Consider the following 17,658-nt stretch of genomic DNA (forward strand, 5'->3'; position numbering starts at 1 on the left):
GAAAAGGAGTGGAAAACTGTCACATTGAAGGTACTGATTCTTATATTTTATCATCTTTGAGTGGCTACAGGTGTGGCCCAGTGGTAGAGCACCTGTCTAGCCCTGGGTTCAATCCCCAGTACTATGAAAACACAAAGAATGGGTATACTATGGAGTTGATGGAAAATAAGCGTGGAACATTTGAAAACCAGTTACAACTTGAGTCAATTCTCTCGAAACAAGAGGGCCTGTGTGTTTCATTTTATAAATGTATTCAGAGAGCCATAGGGTGGAAAGAATCGAAGTGAAATAAAAGAAGCCAATTGTAAAAGACAGCAGGATCCCAAACCGGGAGAAGTGCTTCAGCAGATACAGAGGGCCGTAGGCAGGGCAAGCAAAGCGGATAGAGGCTGCCCTGGAGTGGACTTGGAGGTGGGATGCTCATAGCTTCTGGGTGCTGTGGCATCAGTCTCAGAACTCAAGTGTGAAATGCTGAGATATTAGACCAGGTGGGACCACGATGCATTCTGTACCTGTCTCCTTAAGCTATGAGTCTGGTCCCTGATACCTCGAAAAGACTATGAACTTTCCTCCTCGCCACTGGTCCAGCCCCTTTGACTGTCATAGTAGGTTTGCAAGCTTTGGTTTGCACCCTCCTGGAAATCTAGTGCGCTGATGAAAAAGCACCTCCCACCTCTCTACCCAGCTCCTTAAAGAACATCTTCTGCGAGGGACCCTGCACTGCACTGCAGACCCTCAGGCCCTCTGTGCTGCTCATCATCTCACAGAGATGCTAACCTTGCCCACAGAGCTCTGCTCACTCCTGACCGTTAGAAATGTGTCACCAAAGTGTGAAAACATGTACGCTTGTTAAACTTCCCATCATTTCTATTCTTTTGATCACTCTCATTTGCATGGGTTACTCATAAATGGAGATCTTGGGTATGATTTGTACAACTGCCCCGTTGTCAGTCTGTAGAAAAAGCCTTCCTGGGTGGGTTGGCCTCTGGTGCTGCTTCATCGAGTGCTAGATGCCAGTGAGTCACAGGTGGTGCCACAGGCAGCTGGCCTGGAGCCAGAGGCCGAGGAAACAAAGTGTGCATTTGTTTGGCACAGTTACAGGTTTCAAACCTGCTTTGTAATGTAAGCCTCTGGACTAAGGTGTTCTCTCAGATTTCCCAGTTATTTCATTAATCTGTGTGTTAACATCTCTGGATAACATCCTAGACGGTGACTGAGAATAAACTCTGAGTTCAGGCTGAGGAACTCTGAACTGCCTGCCCCTTGGCAGTTGTTCCGGAGTTGTGCCCTCTGTTAGTTTTTGTGATGTGGTGAATGGTTTGTGAACTTCACCATTGTGTTCTCCGTGATACTAGAGGAGTGGGTCGAGCCATAATATCAATACGACGTCTGTGTTTAAAAGGAACTCCTAACACACAGCTTAACAACCTTGATTAAACTTAGCTTTCATGGTTACACCTTAAGGTTGAAACACATTTCATTTCATCATTTCCAAGAAGTGGCTCTCAATGCACCCATTTCCTGTTTTTAATCTCTGTTGTTCTATGTTCGCTCCACATCTACTTTTGCAGTGGCACAGCCCTGGAAGTCAATGTCAAACTCTTTTGCCCCACCTGAGATTTGTGCCTTTTGCACATAGCTGCCGTCCATCCTCAACTATCTCTGCACAGATCCGTGAGAAAGGGCTGGCTGTTCCCTGGTGTCTGAAATGTAAGAGCCAGTCATGGAGTTCCTCATCACAGCAACAATGTTGTGTCGTGTCTGACCCACAGGCTCTCGTGCTTCCGATGTACCACAGAGTGTCTTTAATCAGTCACTGAGGTGGGGGTGGTGTTCAAGACCAGAGCTTTCTAAACTACTTAATCTCACCCCCATTCTATTTCCGGAGCACTTGAACCACTATGTGTAAAGAATTTTCATTGAATGTGCATGATACCTCCTGCCCTGAATGTCTTTAAAGATGTACACTGTTGTTATAATGATGAAGTTATCATTACATATGGTATTCAACTAAGCCACACTGCACACCTCCATTCATTTATCCACTCCTTCAGCAAGCATTTCTCTTGCTTCCCCTGTAGCAGGGGCATTGACCTGAGCTTTTCACTTCTGTTCAGATTTCAGATGGTTAGGACCCTGGGGGCAGAAAACATGCTGATGTTTGTTAGCTCACAGGTCCTGCCCTTCACCAAAGAAAAGCTGCTTTACCTCTGGAGCTCTTGGCCATTGCCTGAGTAATTGAATTGTCTTCCTTGTTCTCATGGTGAGTTCTGTCTCTTACTTTGTTAAAGTTCTGAAGATTAAAATAAGAAAGTGTCTTTTTCACAGGATGGTATGGAAAGAGCATGCTCGTCCTCAGAGTGGGCATCTCAGGGATTTGCCTGGAAATGCATGAATTTTAGCTCAGGACTTTGCTAGTCCTGGTGTTTGGCTCTCCTCTCTTTCCCGTCCTGGAATCCTTTTCATTGCTTGGTAGAGATGGATGTGAATAACTAACGAACGAGTGAGCAGAGTGATGGTAGCAGGGGCCAGCTATGGATCTGCTGATCTTCTCAAGAGTGTACATTACTAACTTAGCATTTTAAGGTCAGGCTGCAAGGCTGGCACGTTCAGCCTCTGATCTCTCTGGATTCTTCCTAGTTAAGCTTCTGTAGTATCTCTGTCACTTAAAACAGAAGCCTCCAAGTTGACATGAAATGCAATCGCCTCCTTATCTGATGCCCAGGTGTGTTTTTGTATTTGTTAAGAATGTGTTTTACTTGGACCCCTTCCCCGACAGAGCTTGGCAGCATCAGTATCACAGACACAAATGTTTCATCACTCCAGAATATAGCTTTGCAAATTTCATGCCATACATATTTCCCCTCAAATGTTTTAGGTTTTAAACTTTGTTGTTGGAGAATGAAGTGGCACTTGTGGGTGGCATGTGGCCTTGCCTTGTTTTCACAGTCAGATCTCTTCATAAAATCACAAGACAAAAAAAAAAAAAAAAAAAAAAAGATGGGAGTTTCAAGAGGCTGTAGCAGGACAGGCACACAGGGAGAGACTGCATTCCTATACTAGCAAGTATTTGCAGCTTATGCATTCAAGATTTCCAAGGCAGTTGGACTGATAGGCCTGATTTTCCTGACCTCAGCTTTCCCCGCCAACACAATGACAAGCTGTTTCAGCTTTTGCCACCTCTCTCAAGCTACCATGGGTGTCACAGCATGGCATGGCTGATTATCTAGTATAGTTTCTGGTGACACAGATTACGTGACCATAGGCCACAGGTGAGGATATCCTGGTGGTGTAGGTTAAATGATCTGTGTGACTTGACACAGGTAGAACATCCACATGGCACATGATTACATCCAGTGACGCAAGTCATCTACAGGACAGTTAGGACATTCTGGTTATAAATGGCACAGATAAGGACATCCAGTTAGCTTGCAAGAGTATCAAGGTAGCACAAGTGAAGATCCAGGCTACCAGAACCAGTGTGCCTACCTAAGCTTAGGTGGTCTGTGGGGTTCCAGAGACTGTGGTGTCAGACTGTAGGCCAAGGGCATGGTAAATATGGCTATTGCCCCAATATTAACTCTCAGCTCTATTGCTTTTATTACTTTTGTGTTTATTTCCATAAATATTTAAATTACTAGGGAGATTCTCACACTTCATTTAATACAGTTTCAACAACCCTCTTTTTTTTTTTTTTTTTTTTTTTTTTTTTGCCAAGACATTACACGTTCTCCAACTTTGGCCTGACTTCTTCCAAAATGCACTGTTGTCCCAAATATCCCTCCACCCAGAACTTTTTACCCTGAAGCCGAGCCTGGCACCAAGCTAAGGTGTGGGGAGGATGCAAAGAAGGCAGAATCCCCAGCCACTGTCTGGAGGGCACTGCTTCCTGCGCTGTTCTGAACCCTCTGTGATGTGGGAGTTAAAGGACCCTGTCTACCTTTTGTGTGTTTGAGGTACCTATTTATCAGCTCTGCTGGGCTGTGAGCAGCTGGAGACTGTAAGGGAAGAGGGCGGAGAGAAAAACAGTGTGAAGGGCGTGTGATGGCTACATGGCCTCTTGCCACCCTTGCTTTAGAGGTGGCATGGCAGAGGCGGGCAGCCTCCTTTCCCTACCTGCACGTGTGTGAGCACAACTCTTTCCTCACCCTGATGAATTCAGCACAGAAGGCAGATGGCAAACTTGAGGCGATGACATTGGACTGATGAGTGTGGGCTAAGAGGTACCAGGAAAGCAGGGGACACGGCATTCCAGACAGCAATCTGTATACCAGGTATAACTTTCACGTAGAACATTTAAAAAAGCAACAGTCAGAAATGAAAATGTTTGTCAGAACTCAAGAGGAAAATGGAATGCCCAAAATATACAGGTGTGGATTTTTTTTTAACACACTCCCTAGCATTCCTCTTTCATTTGGCATTGCCAAGCTTCAGTGTATGCTTCAAGATCAAAAATATGATAGTTGATATATGTGACACAGAGAAAATTCCATCCCAAGGATCTGACCAGGAGAGTGCCCATCAGAAACCTTGAGGACAGTATAACAGGTGGAAGATGAGCCTGGTTTCTGCAGAAGGTAAACACAATGGATCTTGGTCCCCAATTCTGGAAAGCCCTGTCCAGCAGCCTCCGTTAGGCGAATCTTCCCCAGCCTCCATTTCCCAGGGAAGGACTGAGACATCTGAACTTTCCTTTCCACTCCCAAAGAAACACGCTTGTCCCATGCATGTGGGTAGGTACCTTGCACAGTGCATCTTAGGAGACCTACCAATGGGTGAACATGGTATTGTCTGAGTAGGAAAGACTTGAATGAAGAATGTTCAGGGCACAGGTAAGCGCAGGAGAGCCCTCATTCACTCAGGGCAGGGCCTCCCCAGAGCTGGACACACAAAAACGCAGATGTGCAGGCACTGCGTACTGCCCTAAGGTACTAGGCTAAGGCTGGAGCTTCTAAATGTTTCTCAGCCAACCTGAGGCTTTCTCGTAGAGTCCCAACAAGGTTTCAGATGCTAGATTGCAAGACAATAAACACAAACAAACAAATAAATAAAAATCCTCAGCTACTGGCATAGTCTTTGTGAACATCAGTTTGTTGTTAGAACAACGGCAGATGTGAGGAAGCCGATGTTCCTCTGGAGCAGTGAGTGAAGGGACAGTGTGGGACAGTGGCACGTGAACTTTAAGCCCTGCCTTGGTAAGGGCACTCTCCATTCACACCAGGCCGCCTTCTAACCTCCCCAGCGGGCCCTGATGGCTCTGCCACAGCCTGTGGACTTGTTAGATAAGGACTTTTTTTCTAAGCAGTGTCCAAACTCGACCGGTGGGATGCCTTTGACTCAACTCTGGGCTCATTATCTCCACAGACAGACAGAGAGAATTTTGTTCTCTCTTTTCTAGAATAGTCTTTTGTTGTTGTTGTTGTTGTTGTTCTGTTCTGTTCTCTTCATTCCAAAACTGAGTTGTAGAGGTCTCTAAAGGTGTCCTTTGTAAATATACTTATATTTTCTGTTTCCTTAGTCATTTTTTTTGTCATCATTTGATTGCATTTGTCTCAGTCCTAACACTGGATTTTTATTATGTCAGGAAATCTTATTGTGGTGTTTACTCCAGCTTTTTAAATACAAGAGAAAAATACTTGAGTGGCTGATTAGAAGACTCAAGAGTGCCTGGATTTGGGGATTGAACAGCAGATAGAGACAAATATGCAGGGCACAGCTGAGCAGTCCCTGTCAGCCAGCAAAACTAAGGTGGCTATCATACTCTTCTTGGAGACTAAGAATGGACAGCTCAGACTCCTATTTTAAGTTCAAGAGAGGCTGTGTGGTTGGGTGGATGGGTGGATGTTCACATAAGCTCTGTGTGAGCATGCATGTATGTGTATGTCTCTTGTCATTTTTGCATTTGTACAGGTCTAATGGCATGTTTGTTGTTGTACAAGCTTGTGTGTGCATGCCTACTCATGTGTGTGAAGGTATGTACATGTGCTTGTGTGTGTGTTGGGTGTATGTATTTTTCTGTGCTTCTGTCTGTATCTATGTCTACACCTCATTGTGCCTGGACATGGAGGACATGTGTGTCGGTATTTGTTTGTGTATGGACCTGTATCTGTGTTTCTCTATGAATGTCTGTGTATTTTGTGTGTCGCCAAGCTCTCTGCTAAGCCCCTCATATGATTCCCTATTCTTACTTCCCTTTCTGTCAGTTCTCCATAATTCTTTGACTTCAGTTGGGCTGATGTCTTGGGTAGCTTCCTCTCTTCCTGTATTCCTGTATTTCAGTATTTACCCTCGTTCCTCTTCACGAGCTCTTACCATACAGCCAGGAGGATGTGGAAAGCCAGTTACAATATGACACACAACACAGTGTCCCAACTCCTGAGCATGGCCCTACCTCCTGGGGACGGTGATCTGGGTGGCGTAGGAAGGCCGGGAGGGACAAGGACAGAACAGAGAAGTTTGTCTCTGGAAGCTGGGGACTTCCTGTTGCATAGCTGCTGTTCCAGAAGTGTGGTGACTAAAACAGACCAATTTATAGCTTTTTATGATGGCAGCTGGGGTTCACACATCTGCCTCAGGGGCTAGGGCCTCTCAGTCATTGCCTCATAATCCTGTTTTTCCTCCAAAATGCCTGTTGGTTCCCAACTTCCCTGTTTCTGTGGGGTATTATGATCACCTCTTCTTGGAAGCTTCTCCATCCCAAAACCAGTTCCTACCATGTGACTCGCTGAACAAGCATCTCAGACAGTTCCTGTTGCCTGGGAACTGCAACTTCCAGAGGGTCCTAGGATGGTTCCCAGCCTACCAGCCCTCCTACCCCTGGATCTCAGAACGCTGTCTTCATAACTCTGAGCAGACAGAGGATCACTTATGTGCCCAATACAGGTCTCCCCCTGGCTTGATTCACCTACATGACTTCTAATAAACCCCTGGAAATGCAAGGCCCATGTTCCATTTCTGCTGGTGCACCTTGATGGCTCTTGGGCAGTGGCTGGTGCAGTTTGCTGTATTCTTCTAGTACTAAGCTAAAACCTTCCCCTTTCAAGGTTCTCAAGTGACCCCCTGGAGGCTTATAAGCATACTTCTGGAATGCTTGCATTCCTCCTGTGATATGTTTGGCTTATTGGAAAGGCTTTGTTTCATAAACTACTAGAAGCAGAAAGTTTATAAAAATCCATGTCAGGACTTAGGGAGTAACCAGGGATGGGGGATGGGCTATGAGGTCCCATGAACTTGGTCTGAAGCCATAGTTTGCTGAGTCTCCCTGGGCAAGTTCTGCTGTCTGTGAGTCTTCTCTCTGGTATGAGGAAGGTTTTTCTAAGGCTTGCTCCATGGATTAAAGAAGTAAAGGCACGGTAGATGCTCAACACAGGTCCCTCACCCAGAGAAAGCTCACAGGCTTCTGTGGGGGCTGTGGGAGAGCCAGTGGGTTTGGCCCAGACGGTAAGTGCCTAACACGTCTGATTTTTAACTGGGAAGAACACGTGACTTAAACTACTCATTTCTATAAATTTCCCAAGAAAGTGCTACCGGGCCATAAAATGAGAAAAACAGGAAAAGAAGAAAGAAGTTCTCCCAGTTTCAAAGAAATGCTAATGATAAGAAGGACAGGACTTTTTGAGATGCCCTGATAGCAAGAAACTGCTGGCCTCTACTAGGAAAAACATGTGGTATTTGAAGGTTCTTCCCAAGAGATGTGACATTTTGATGAAAGTGCCAGTAAGCTAGGGGTTTCTGAGTAATGAGCTGAGCTCAGAGAAAGGTAATGGCACCTGAACAAAAGGGCAGCCAGCACTTCCTGAGTGCCAGGTGTCTTCTCTAGTCTCTCAGACTGTGTGGAGCCAAGAGGCAGGCATTTTTCTGGATTTCCTTGTGAGGAAGCTATAGCTTAAGCCTTGTGACTCTTCAGTCCCATTGAAATGATGATGTAGGGAGAGGGCCTGAATAGAGCTTGCCTCTGTGGGCCCATTTCTATAGCAGCTTCCAAAGTCTGGAGGCCGGATGTTAGGACCATGATGATTGCTAACACCTGAGAGCTTTGCTGTGATGGCCAAACAAGACAGAGTGTGGTTAGTGTGTGTAATATTCTCTTCTTACAATGGGAGTCTAGAGAGAGATGAAGAGAGGACAGGAAGGAAAATAAGAAAAGGGAAGAACAAGCCTTAAAGATCTCCCTACAAAAAGAACCTTACAATGCAAGGGCTTTGTTGTGCCGAATTCAGCAGTAAGTTGCCCCTAGATGGCAACGCACTTGAACTCTCTGCATGCCCTGGCTTCCCACCGTGTGAACTGGCAACCCTCATAGAGAATCCTGCCACCAGCTGCAGCTCCTTGGCCAGAACCCTCCATAGCAGTGGTTCTCAGCCTTCCTAACGCTGGGACCCTTCGATACAGTTCCTCATGTTGTTGTGATCCCTAACCATAAAATTATTTTCATTGCTACTTTATACCTGTAACTTTGCTACCATTATGAATCATCATGTAAATATCTGTGTTTTCCAATGGTCTTAGACAACCTCTGTGAAAGGGTTGTTTAACCCCCAAAGGGGTCACGACCCACAGGTTGAAAACCACAGCTCTATAGGTTTGTGTTCCTGTTAAGAAGCAGAGGGAGTTCATGCATGACACGTGTGACTTTTAATTAGCTGCATCTTGCCATTTAAACATACTTGATATTTCATGTACTCTAAGTATATATAAAGTATTAAAATTTTTATGTAACCATTCTGGAAAAGCACTGAAACTTTAGTTTTGTTTTTTGTTTTTTGTTTTCTCAAAACGTTTGATCTTAAGCTAGGAAAGCTTTTACAGGCAGTTTATCATGTATATAACAATTTCATATGTGCGTCTTCAGTTTTACTCTTGGAGCTATGGATATGTCTCATAAAATTAAAGCATACTTCTGATTTAAAGAAAGAAATAGGGGAAACATGAGTTCATGCTGACTTCTGAATATTGCAGAGGCCCAATTCATCTCCTGACCATTAGCAGTCTCCTGCCTCCCAGAGCAGAATCCTGGGAACATGTCTCGGAGTGGGGACAAGCTGATCCCATGTTCAAAACAGTGGTGGTGGGTCTCCGTATCTGTATTGCTTTCATCCTCCATGGATGTGTCCCTGTAAATATGGGTGCTCGGCCACTAACTGAGCTGCTTCTGTGACCTTTGTGTGCTCCATGCCTGTCCTGAGTGAATACATGTGATAACTCCTGTATACACACATTGATGTTCTCCAAAGCACTAGGCCAGGTATGTTATCCCCATGCGCATGCTTTGCATCCCAGCTCATGTTCCTGTGAACATGGCCAGCCCTTGCAGATATCCTCTCTGCTCCTCACTGAGCTGGCGCTTGAGAAAAAGGCTTCCTCGGAGGCACACATGGAGAAACAACCAAAGCAGAACTAGGCTTTCATTTCCTCCTGCAGTGCATGGAGTTGCCAAAAGCCTGCCGACCATCCCCACTCCAGTTTCTCAGCCTGAGTGTGGGTAAAGACCTCTCCACAGACAACAGCCCACCCAAAGGTGTGCGCGGCAAGCCAACACCTGGGCTTGGGGCCTGAAGGGCTGCAGAATGGCAGGCCTCTTTCCCATTACTCCCTCTTCTTTGCTGAGTCATTCTTTGCTTGGAATTCTAACAGGGACTCGTTGGGCTTCTGGAAGGGGGGTAGAGAGCAGTGGATCCACCCTCTGTGTGTCCCAGGAGAGATTACATTATCTCCAGCCTCCCTGAAGCTGGGCCTAGGCTTCTGGAATCTTTGGGGCTGACACAAAGCCAGTTCTGGGGGATGGGAGAGAAAGGACATGAATGTAAGCAGAACCCACAAGGAGCTAACCTATCTGGTGTCCCCTTCAGCTGGGCACTTTGGAATCTAGAGTACCCAGCTTTGCTCTGCGTGTGTCTCCTCACTTTAAGGACCACCATATCCTACACTTCAATGATGTGAGACCTGCACATTTCTGAACTATATTTAGGAAGCAGGTCAAGTGGAGCAGTCAACATGTTATTTTCAGCCCTACCTTCCGCCAACTGGTAGCTGGCATTAACAGACAGTTCAGCTTGTTGCTCTTGGAAGCATGTTGCTGGGAAGGCCAGTCTACCACCTGTGTGTAACCTCTCCACTCAGCTTACCCCTTGCAATGGATGGAAACTCACTAGTTGGCCCATCCCTCAGTACTCTGATAAGGACTACATTTGTCATGCGACCCTTCCAGGCTGCCCCCTCCCATGCCTCTGCACACAGCCACCCCTGCATCATGTGGTGGGTGCCTCTGGCTGTGTCTGCCCAGCCCTTATAGGGCCTGGGTGTTGGAAGATAATGACAGAAACCTCCCAGTGTCCCTCCTGCCATCTGCAGTTAGAGCTCTGGTGTTAGTTACACGCTGCATCAGTGTACTGGCTTGTCCGAGCTAGTTAAATGTCTCTCACTGACAGAATTTCAAATAAGATGGGGAAAAAATACCTCAACTTTTAACTCAGATCCAAAACCTCGAACGATGTCACCCTCCTGTGAGGCTCAGGGCAAGTACCTTTCTAATAACAGATAATGCTTAGATAGAGCACCCTCATGGCAGTTCTGCATACTTAGCACCACACAAGTTAAACAAGTAATGTTTCTGCTGAAAATGTAGTGCTTCTTTTACAAATACAGAAAAAGCAAGAAACTTAAAACATTCATAAAGTATCACCAAGTTTTTTTTTTCAGTGCACCAGATTTAACCTTAATTGTGGGTCTGTGAGACCTTTCGGCCCTCTCCTAGAGGACATGAACAGTGTGTAAGAGTGTAATTTCCCCAGCGCAGGACCTGGAGAATTACAAACGGTACCATGATGATGACTTCTAACTACTCCTGTAAATATTAACAGAACCATCATCCTTACTCTCTGTTCTTTCCCTCTACTCTCTAAAGGAAATTCTGAATTCTGTCATGCTAAGTCATACATTGCTTTTTCTAGCCTAATTTTTTCACTGTCACAATGTAATACTGTGTCAATAAAATACAAACAAAAGTAGAACAGGGGTTTGGAGTGTGATTTACTGGAAGGCACCTGCATCACATCTTCAAGGCCCTGGGTTCTGCCCTCAGCACTGAAAGTAAAGTCCAGGTGTGTTACGACAAGAATAAGAAAGATGCTGCCCTCTTCCACTGTGTTCTCCACATCGTCTACTCTGGGAGCAAATTTGATGGGGGGAACCAGTAGTAAGACAAAATGACATTGGGAGCAACCCTAATGTCCATCTCCCCAACAGAAAAGATGACCTCAAGCATATCGTAGATGGGATGAGTCCCCGTTGGAATTTTGGAACAGAAGGCCACTTGCTAGGATTCAGGGTTGGAACACACAAATGGTGTTTGCCCTGATATCCTCTACCCTAGCTCCATTGTCTTGGGTGGACTGCCAAGCCCTTTCCTGCTGCTGTTCCCATTTAAAAAGTGGCAAACGGCAGTTGGGTGTAACCAATACCATAGGCCCATAGGATTCTTTGTGGACAAGAAGATAAGGTGTTATCTTCCCAGCCTGTGGCTTTGTCCCAAGCACAGAGCTAACTACTTGTCCTCTCAGTGTGGCAGCCAGGCCTTTGGCATATTATCACGAATCAACACACAAACCTGACAGAACAGATGGGATGATTCCCACTTGGTGGATAAGGAAAGTGAGCTCAGATAGTTGGTGCATGGTGTACTTTCCAGCTAGGAAGGAAAGCCCAGCATCTGATGCCTCTACTGGCCCAGGCACGGTCAGCTGCCTCTTCCTTCTGGTAGATCATGGCCATTTTGTTCAAGGACATCCATTTGATTGGAGAGCCAGTAGACACAGACTGTAGTAATGTATGACACTGAGTAAAAATAATGTCAAAAATTATTTTCCCCATTGTTGACTTTGCTTTACATATACATGTGTTCTGGAGTTGCATGTGAAAGCCAATGCCTTCTGCCATGCGCTCTCACACTTCTCAGTTACTAGGAATGGGTTTCTGAAAATATTGTGGTTATTAAGTAGGGACCTTTCTAGCTGAACCTTGTCACAAATACCTTGTGCTTCCTGTGCCTGCTGTCAGAGGGACACTGTGTGCTAGTCAGTCCTGGCCTCTTTCTAAGCATGGGTGTGCTCAGACCACATGAGTTTTCAGAGCTGGGCATTTACCTGTAATAGGCTTAGGTGAAGACCAAAAGCCAGAGAGGAAGGGAGCTTCTGAAGAAGCATCTCCAGGCTGGGGTCACCGAACAGTCCCTGAAGACTCCACAGTCCTGTGAGGACTATGGGAAGAGGGAGGAGATGGTCTGGGTATCTCCATCCTGGACCAGAATGTTGCTTAAGGCAGTAAGACATATACAAATGAGGCTAGGGCTTTGCTTTGGAACAAGGATGAGCATAGCTAAATGGAAACCACAGCATTTGCAAACATGTTTGTTTGTGGGCTTTGGTTGTTGCTTGTTGTTTGTTCTAGCATTTTCTTAAGGTTCATCCCTTTATTTATTCATTGAACAGTCTGATCTGCCAAGAGATTCTCTGAAAGCAGTTGCCAGGGGTAGAGGAATTTTCACACAGGATTTCCAATTCTCCTCTCACATAGCACTGTAGACTGGTGGGGCATCTGGAAGTCATGCATGATTGTAAAGAGCAGCAAGGAGTGTGACAGCCTTAGTCTGATGGACAGATGTGTTGGGATGGGAGCCTGAAGGCCACAGTCCACAATGCACGCACAAGCCAGGTTGGCGTGCGATGGTGAGCAGAAAGCACAGGCAGGCAATGGCACAGACCACAGCCTGGGCTGGTCAGGGGCAGGGGTGGGAGTAGCTTCACGGATGTGCTGGGGCATGATATGATTGGAGAGCAGTAGGGGAAATGAGGCTCCTGGGAGACGCTGAGATCATTGGACTTTGCAGGCAGCAATGGAGGAGTTCGGATGTATTAATTGGCTAGAACCTTGTTCACTGGCACATGTGGAGATGTAGGAAGGAAGCTAGGCCCAGGAAAGAGGATGAGCTTGGAGATGGACAGCTGTGTGGGGCCTGGAGGGCAGAGGAATGGCAGGCAGGGGGAAGTCCGGTGTGTTCTGTTCCCTGAGCCCTGGTTCTGCTGTCTGCTCTCTCCACACTTGCGTGTCTAGAGCTATTAAAGACATCCTAACTGACATGGCAGGAACCTTGAAGCCTGGGCAGGAGGATCTGGTTACTGGTGGGGAGAGGTGTGACAGCCTCCCTGCTGTTCTGACCCTGAATCTGAGGGAGCAGCAGAGCTCATTTGAGTAGGTGTAAGACCGCATGCCAGCACTCCTCTGCTCTATGTCCGCAGGCAGGACATGGGGCTTCTTTGTATCTTAGATGTCTCTTTGCAAGGCTGGAACCACAGCATCTCCTGTCAGTGATGTCAGCTAGCTAGTGTTATCTTCCCGTGAGAAAACTCCGGGCCACCTAGCCAACAGGGAGGCTTAAGAACAAATGTATCTGTCCATAAAGTGAACAGGTTCTCAACGAAGACCTGCACCAGGCGTCACCCTACACTCCTGTAGAAGATACCTACAATGTCTGTGGGGACCTAGTCTTCTTCTCTGCCTGCCCTTTGCAGCCCCAGGCCTGTCGTTCTTGCTGATTTAACCACATCTGTAGGCTGCCCCTTCTTTGGATCAATAAGAAATGCCAAAATCACTGTAAGCTGTAGACAAGTTAATAATAATCTAATGGCTTCCCTGTGACTGAAGGGTTAGCATGGCTTAAAGAATGTGTTGTAAAATCATGCTACAATGTACTTATGAATTCTCGTAGATACAAACCTGAGCCATTTACCTTCCACAGAAGACTGTCATTGTCCCTCTTAGACTTGAGAGTGGAACAGAAGTCCTCTCTCTCATTCTGAAAATCTCAAATAGTTTTCAGCCTCTCCCTTAGGTGCAGCACCAGGAGCTGCTCATGAGAAGCACAGCTAGTGCAGACCAAAGCATGTGGTTTCTGTGATGTCAACCTGTTTTCCATAATGTGCAGACTTGGCAATTCAAACAGGGTTCAGAATCTGAGGGGATTATAGTGTGTTAGACAGTGGTGATCGCAAGAATTTGGGGAACAGAAATCTCTAGTAGAGAAGCTTGATAACGATATATTTCATGATTCTTAAAAGACTTGTAGAAATACTTAATGCAACCAAGAGTGATAGCAGAGGCCATTAATCTCAGCACTTAAGAAGCAGAGGAAGATGGATCTCTATGTGTTCAAGGCTTGCCCAGGCTACATAGCAAGATCCAAGACAGCTGGGCCTTCACAGTGTGATCCTGTCTCAAAAAAGTTTATTTTGTTATCTGTACCATTTCATAAATCAGTGTCTTAAAATTGGGGATATGTCTGAGAAATGAGGACAAAACCAAAAGTATATCTCTGGCACGCTCCCTAGGTCCCTCCCATTGGGCAATGAGCTGTTTCTGATGGGACAGAATAAAGACATTATAGAGTGTCATGCAGCAGAGTAAGCCTGCACCTGCAGACTGCTGCAAAAGAGCAAGCAACTAGTAACTGTGTCCTCATTCCTCGCTGCTGAAAGCAACCTGGGAATGTTGTCAGATGACATTGTGGCCAGCCACCTCTGATAGGACAAGGCACTCAGTGACCCCTGAGCTTAACTCCTATATGTGTGCATGAGGAATGCCAATTTTATTTTCAACAACCTACAAGTTATTGGTTGGCCATGTATTTGTCATTTGGAAAACTTTGTTGTAAAAGTACTATCACCAGATGTGACCATATACAGGCAAATGTGTGTGTGTGTGTGTGTGTGTGTGTGTGTGTGTGTGTATGCAGCTACAACAGCTTACACATTTCCCAGTGCCTTACCAGCACCCAAAGAAGATTGTTTGCAGAAATGTGTCTTTTGAATTGTGAGTGCCAGATAGCTAGTTAGGAACTTAAATTTTCACATTTACATGCTAAATGCTTCAAGACCTTAAGTTTTCATATTTACATGCTAAGTGCAAATTGTAGAACTTCTTTTGAGCCAAGATCCCTTATGGCCAAAACAGTGATGGTGTCTACCTCAAAGGCCCACAGTGAGGCTTGGAGACTGTGGAAACTGGTTGCACGCACCTGATATTTATAAAGACCCATGAGTTGCTGCTATAAGAGACTGGATTTCAGCACAGATCAAGGTTTTGCTGTTTGCCTTATTTTCTACCCGCACAGCACACCAATAGAATGTTTGTTTGTTTGTTTGTTTGTTTGTTTGTTTTTCTAAATCCAGGCTGTTGCATGAACAGTGAATCTGTATCAATTCACCTTTGCCATGCCAAGTAAAACTTAGTAACTAGAGCTATATTTTGTTTTTAAGCTTTTCATAGTTTTTTGTTGTTGTTGTTGTTAAGGATGAAAATTAGCAGACTGATTTGAGTTACCATAGACAAAGGACAAATCCTTTTGGAAGCAGTTCAATATTTCATGGCAAGTAACATACCATCGTGGTCTTTACGTTAAATGGTAATGTACACAGTGGAGGGCTGGATTGCAGAGCACTACATGAGTCTACATTTTCTAGCGGTCCATAGACTAGAAGCTGTGTCATTCTTCCGCCTTCGCTCCACTGTTTGCCAGTAGGGTACCAGTACCCCCCCAACTGCCTTGTTGCTCACTAGCATACACATAGCACGTGACTAAACAGTGGCCATATGGTCAGAGGGATATGTTAGGATGCTGACTTCCCAGCCCACCATATCAGTGTATCTTCAGCACCACCACCATCTCAGCACCCTGTCACTTACTCCGAAACTTTCAAATCTTTCAACCTACTGTAATGTGCTCACCTTTAAAAGGCAATGAGAACTCTTAACCTGTAAAACACATTCACATTTTCGTCTGATGTCTAAGGTCACCGTGATGCAGATGGTTCTGGGTTTTGTAGGTAGCATTCTGTCATTGGCTGTTTGAAGACCACCATTCATAGCCCTATCTAGACACATCAATTTATGAAAACTTTACATTATTTTAGTTATTGTGTGGGGGTTGGGGGCTGGAATCCCACTGTCTGCAGAACAGAGGACAACCTGCAGATGGTTGAATTCAGGTCTCAGGTATTGAACTCAGGTCTTCAGGCTTAGCAGCAAGTGCTTTCACCCCTGAGCCCTTTTACCAGCCCAACAAGCTAATTTATAATGACTCTGATGGGTGCATGATGTTGACTTTAACAAGTAAGATTTAGACCAGGAAACAATAAATAGATGTAAAGCATGTGTCACTTCCAAAAAGGGACTGTTGTATCTCCTTAACTATGTTTGTACATTATCCCAGTATTTTATTGTTTTTCGTGAAGTGGAGGTAGCTCAGTGGATAAAGTACTTACTGTGAAACACGAGAATCTGAGTTTGGATCTCTAGCACCCATGTAAAGTCCAAGCATGGCCACAGACACCTACAATGGCAGGGGGAGAGACAGATGGATCTCTGAGCTTTCCAGCTAGCCAGCACAGTTGGATTAACAAGCTACAAATTAAGAGAAAGCTCTATGTTGTTGTTGTTATTATTATTATTATTATTATTATTATTATTATTATTATTATTATTACATGTGAGAGTGTATCTAATGTGTGTACATGTATATACACACATACAGACACATATGTACAATATGCCAATTCTTACATATCGGAAGCCCACCAGGAATTGCCCGAGAAAGAGAGTACAAGTGCGGAGATTTGGTGCCGTTTATGAAGGCGACTAGTAAGGAACACCCACAGCATTCTTTTTGCAGTAACAGTTTTCCCCATCCAACATTTTGATTAGAAAATTAATTTTTTGGACACTTTGGGAAAAAAAAAAAGAAGAGCATTAGAGGTGTAGACTACCTATGAGGAGCACGCTGGTCTTGTGGAGATGTGTGCTCGTCCATTAGATACTGTGATGTGGCTGAGATTGGGGACCAGCGCCGCTGAGTGGCTCCTGGTTCTAGAATGTCACAAGGTACACATCTAATGCTTGTTCACAGCGCCTCAACATGATGAGACCCTGGGTTGAGACCCTCGGGTTCAGAAGTCCCATTCTGTGTAGTGACTTCTCTGTTGCCCTTATGAAGACTAGCAATAACAAATTAGCAGCTAACTGGTGGTTTTATGTAATAATATGCCTTTTAAAGGCAGCACTGTCTTCTAAATTCTTACTATGTCTGTGATGATATTTCAACCTGGCTTTCTTTTTGCCTTCTTTATTGCAGTTGCATATGGGGCTGATGGCTTTAGGGATTTTCATGCACTAATTCCCAAATCTTTCTCTCGTAAGTATATGCTTTGCTTCTAGAAAACAGTAGCATGTGCTCATTTCATGGTTGGGCCCATCGTGCAAACACAACTTGCATGTTTTCTCATCAACACCTTACTTTACACTTGAAAAAGATGATATGAACTAAAGGTTTGCCATTCTGTCATTAAACACCCATCATCGGGCACATAATTGTTATGATAAAGTACAGAGGTAAAGGGTGAGGAGGTTACTTGATTGGTTTTGCATTTGTTTGTGAGACAGGGTCTCCCCTGCTCTATGACGCCCAGGCTCACCTTAAATTTTCAGTTATCTCCCTCTTCCTGCCTCTGCCTCCCTGGAGCTAGGCACAGCCACACCCAGATCACCAGTAAGGTTTTGATGGTGAGAGATGTAGAGAGCATGAAATTGAAGCAAAAGTGAAGAAATAGCTAA

The 17,658-nt window shown here is 45.1% G+C and overlaps 1 protein-coding gene across 25 annotated transcripts in view; it reads left to right on the forward strand.

The window, feature by feature from the left end:
• Positions 1–17,658, forward strand: part of Ikzf1 (IKAROS family zinc finger 1) — a 91,302-nt gene that overhangs the window by 40,323 nt on the left and 33,321 nt on the right. For 6 of the 25 annotated variants that reach the window (XM_060365667.1, XM_021647188.2, XM_021647192.2 and 3 more), the window contains exon 4: positions 17,180–17,239. The exons of the other annotated variants lie outside the window; for them this stretch is intronic. In XM_060365667.1, the coding sequence (XP_060221650.1) occupies positions 17,180–17,239 (60 nt within the window). The remainder of the gene's footprint in view (positions 1–17,179; positions 17,240–17,658) is intronic. 25 annotated transcript variants of the gene reach the window in all.

Source organism: Meriones unguiculatus, chromosome 12 (assembly GCF_030254825.1).
Source record: "Meriones unguiculatus strain TT.TT164.6M chromosome 12, Bangor_MerUng_6.1, whole genome shotgun sequence".
In the NCBI taxonomy this organism is placed as follows: domain Eukaryota; kingdom Metazoa; phylum Chordata; class Mammalia; order Rodentia; family Muridae; genus Meriones; species Meriones unguiculatus.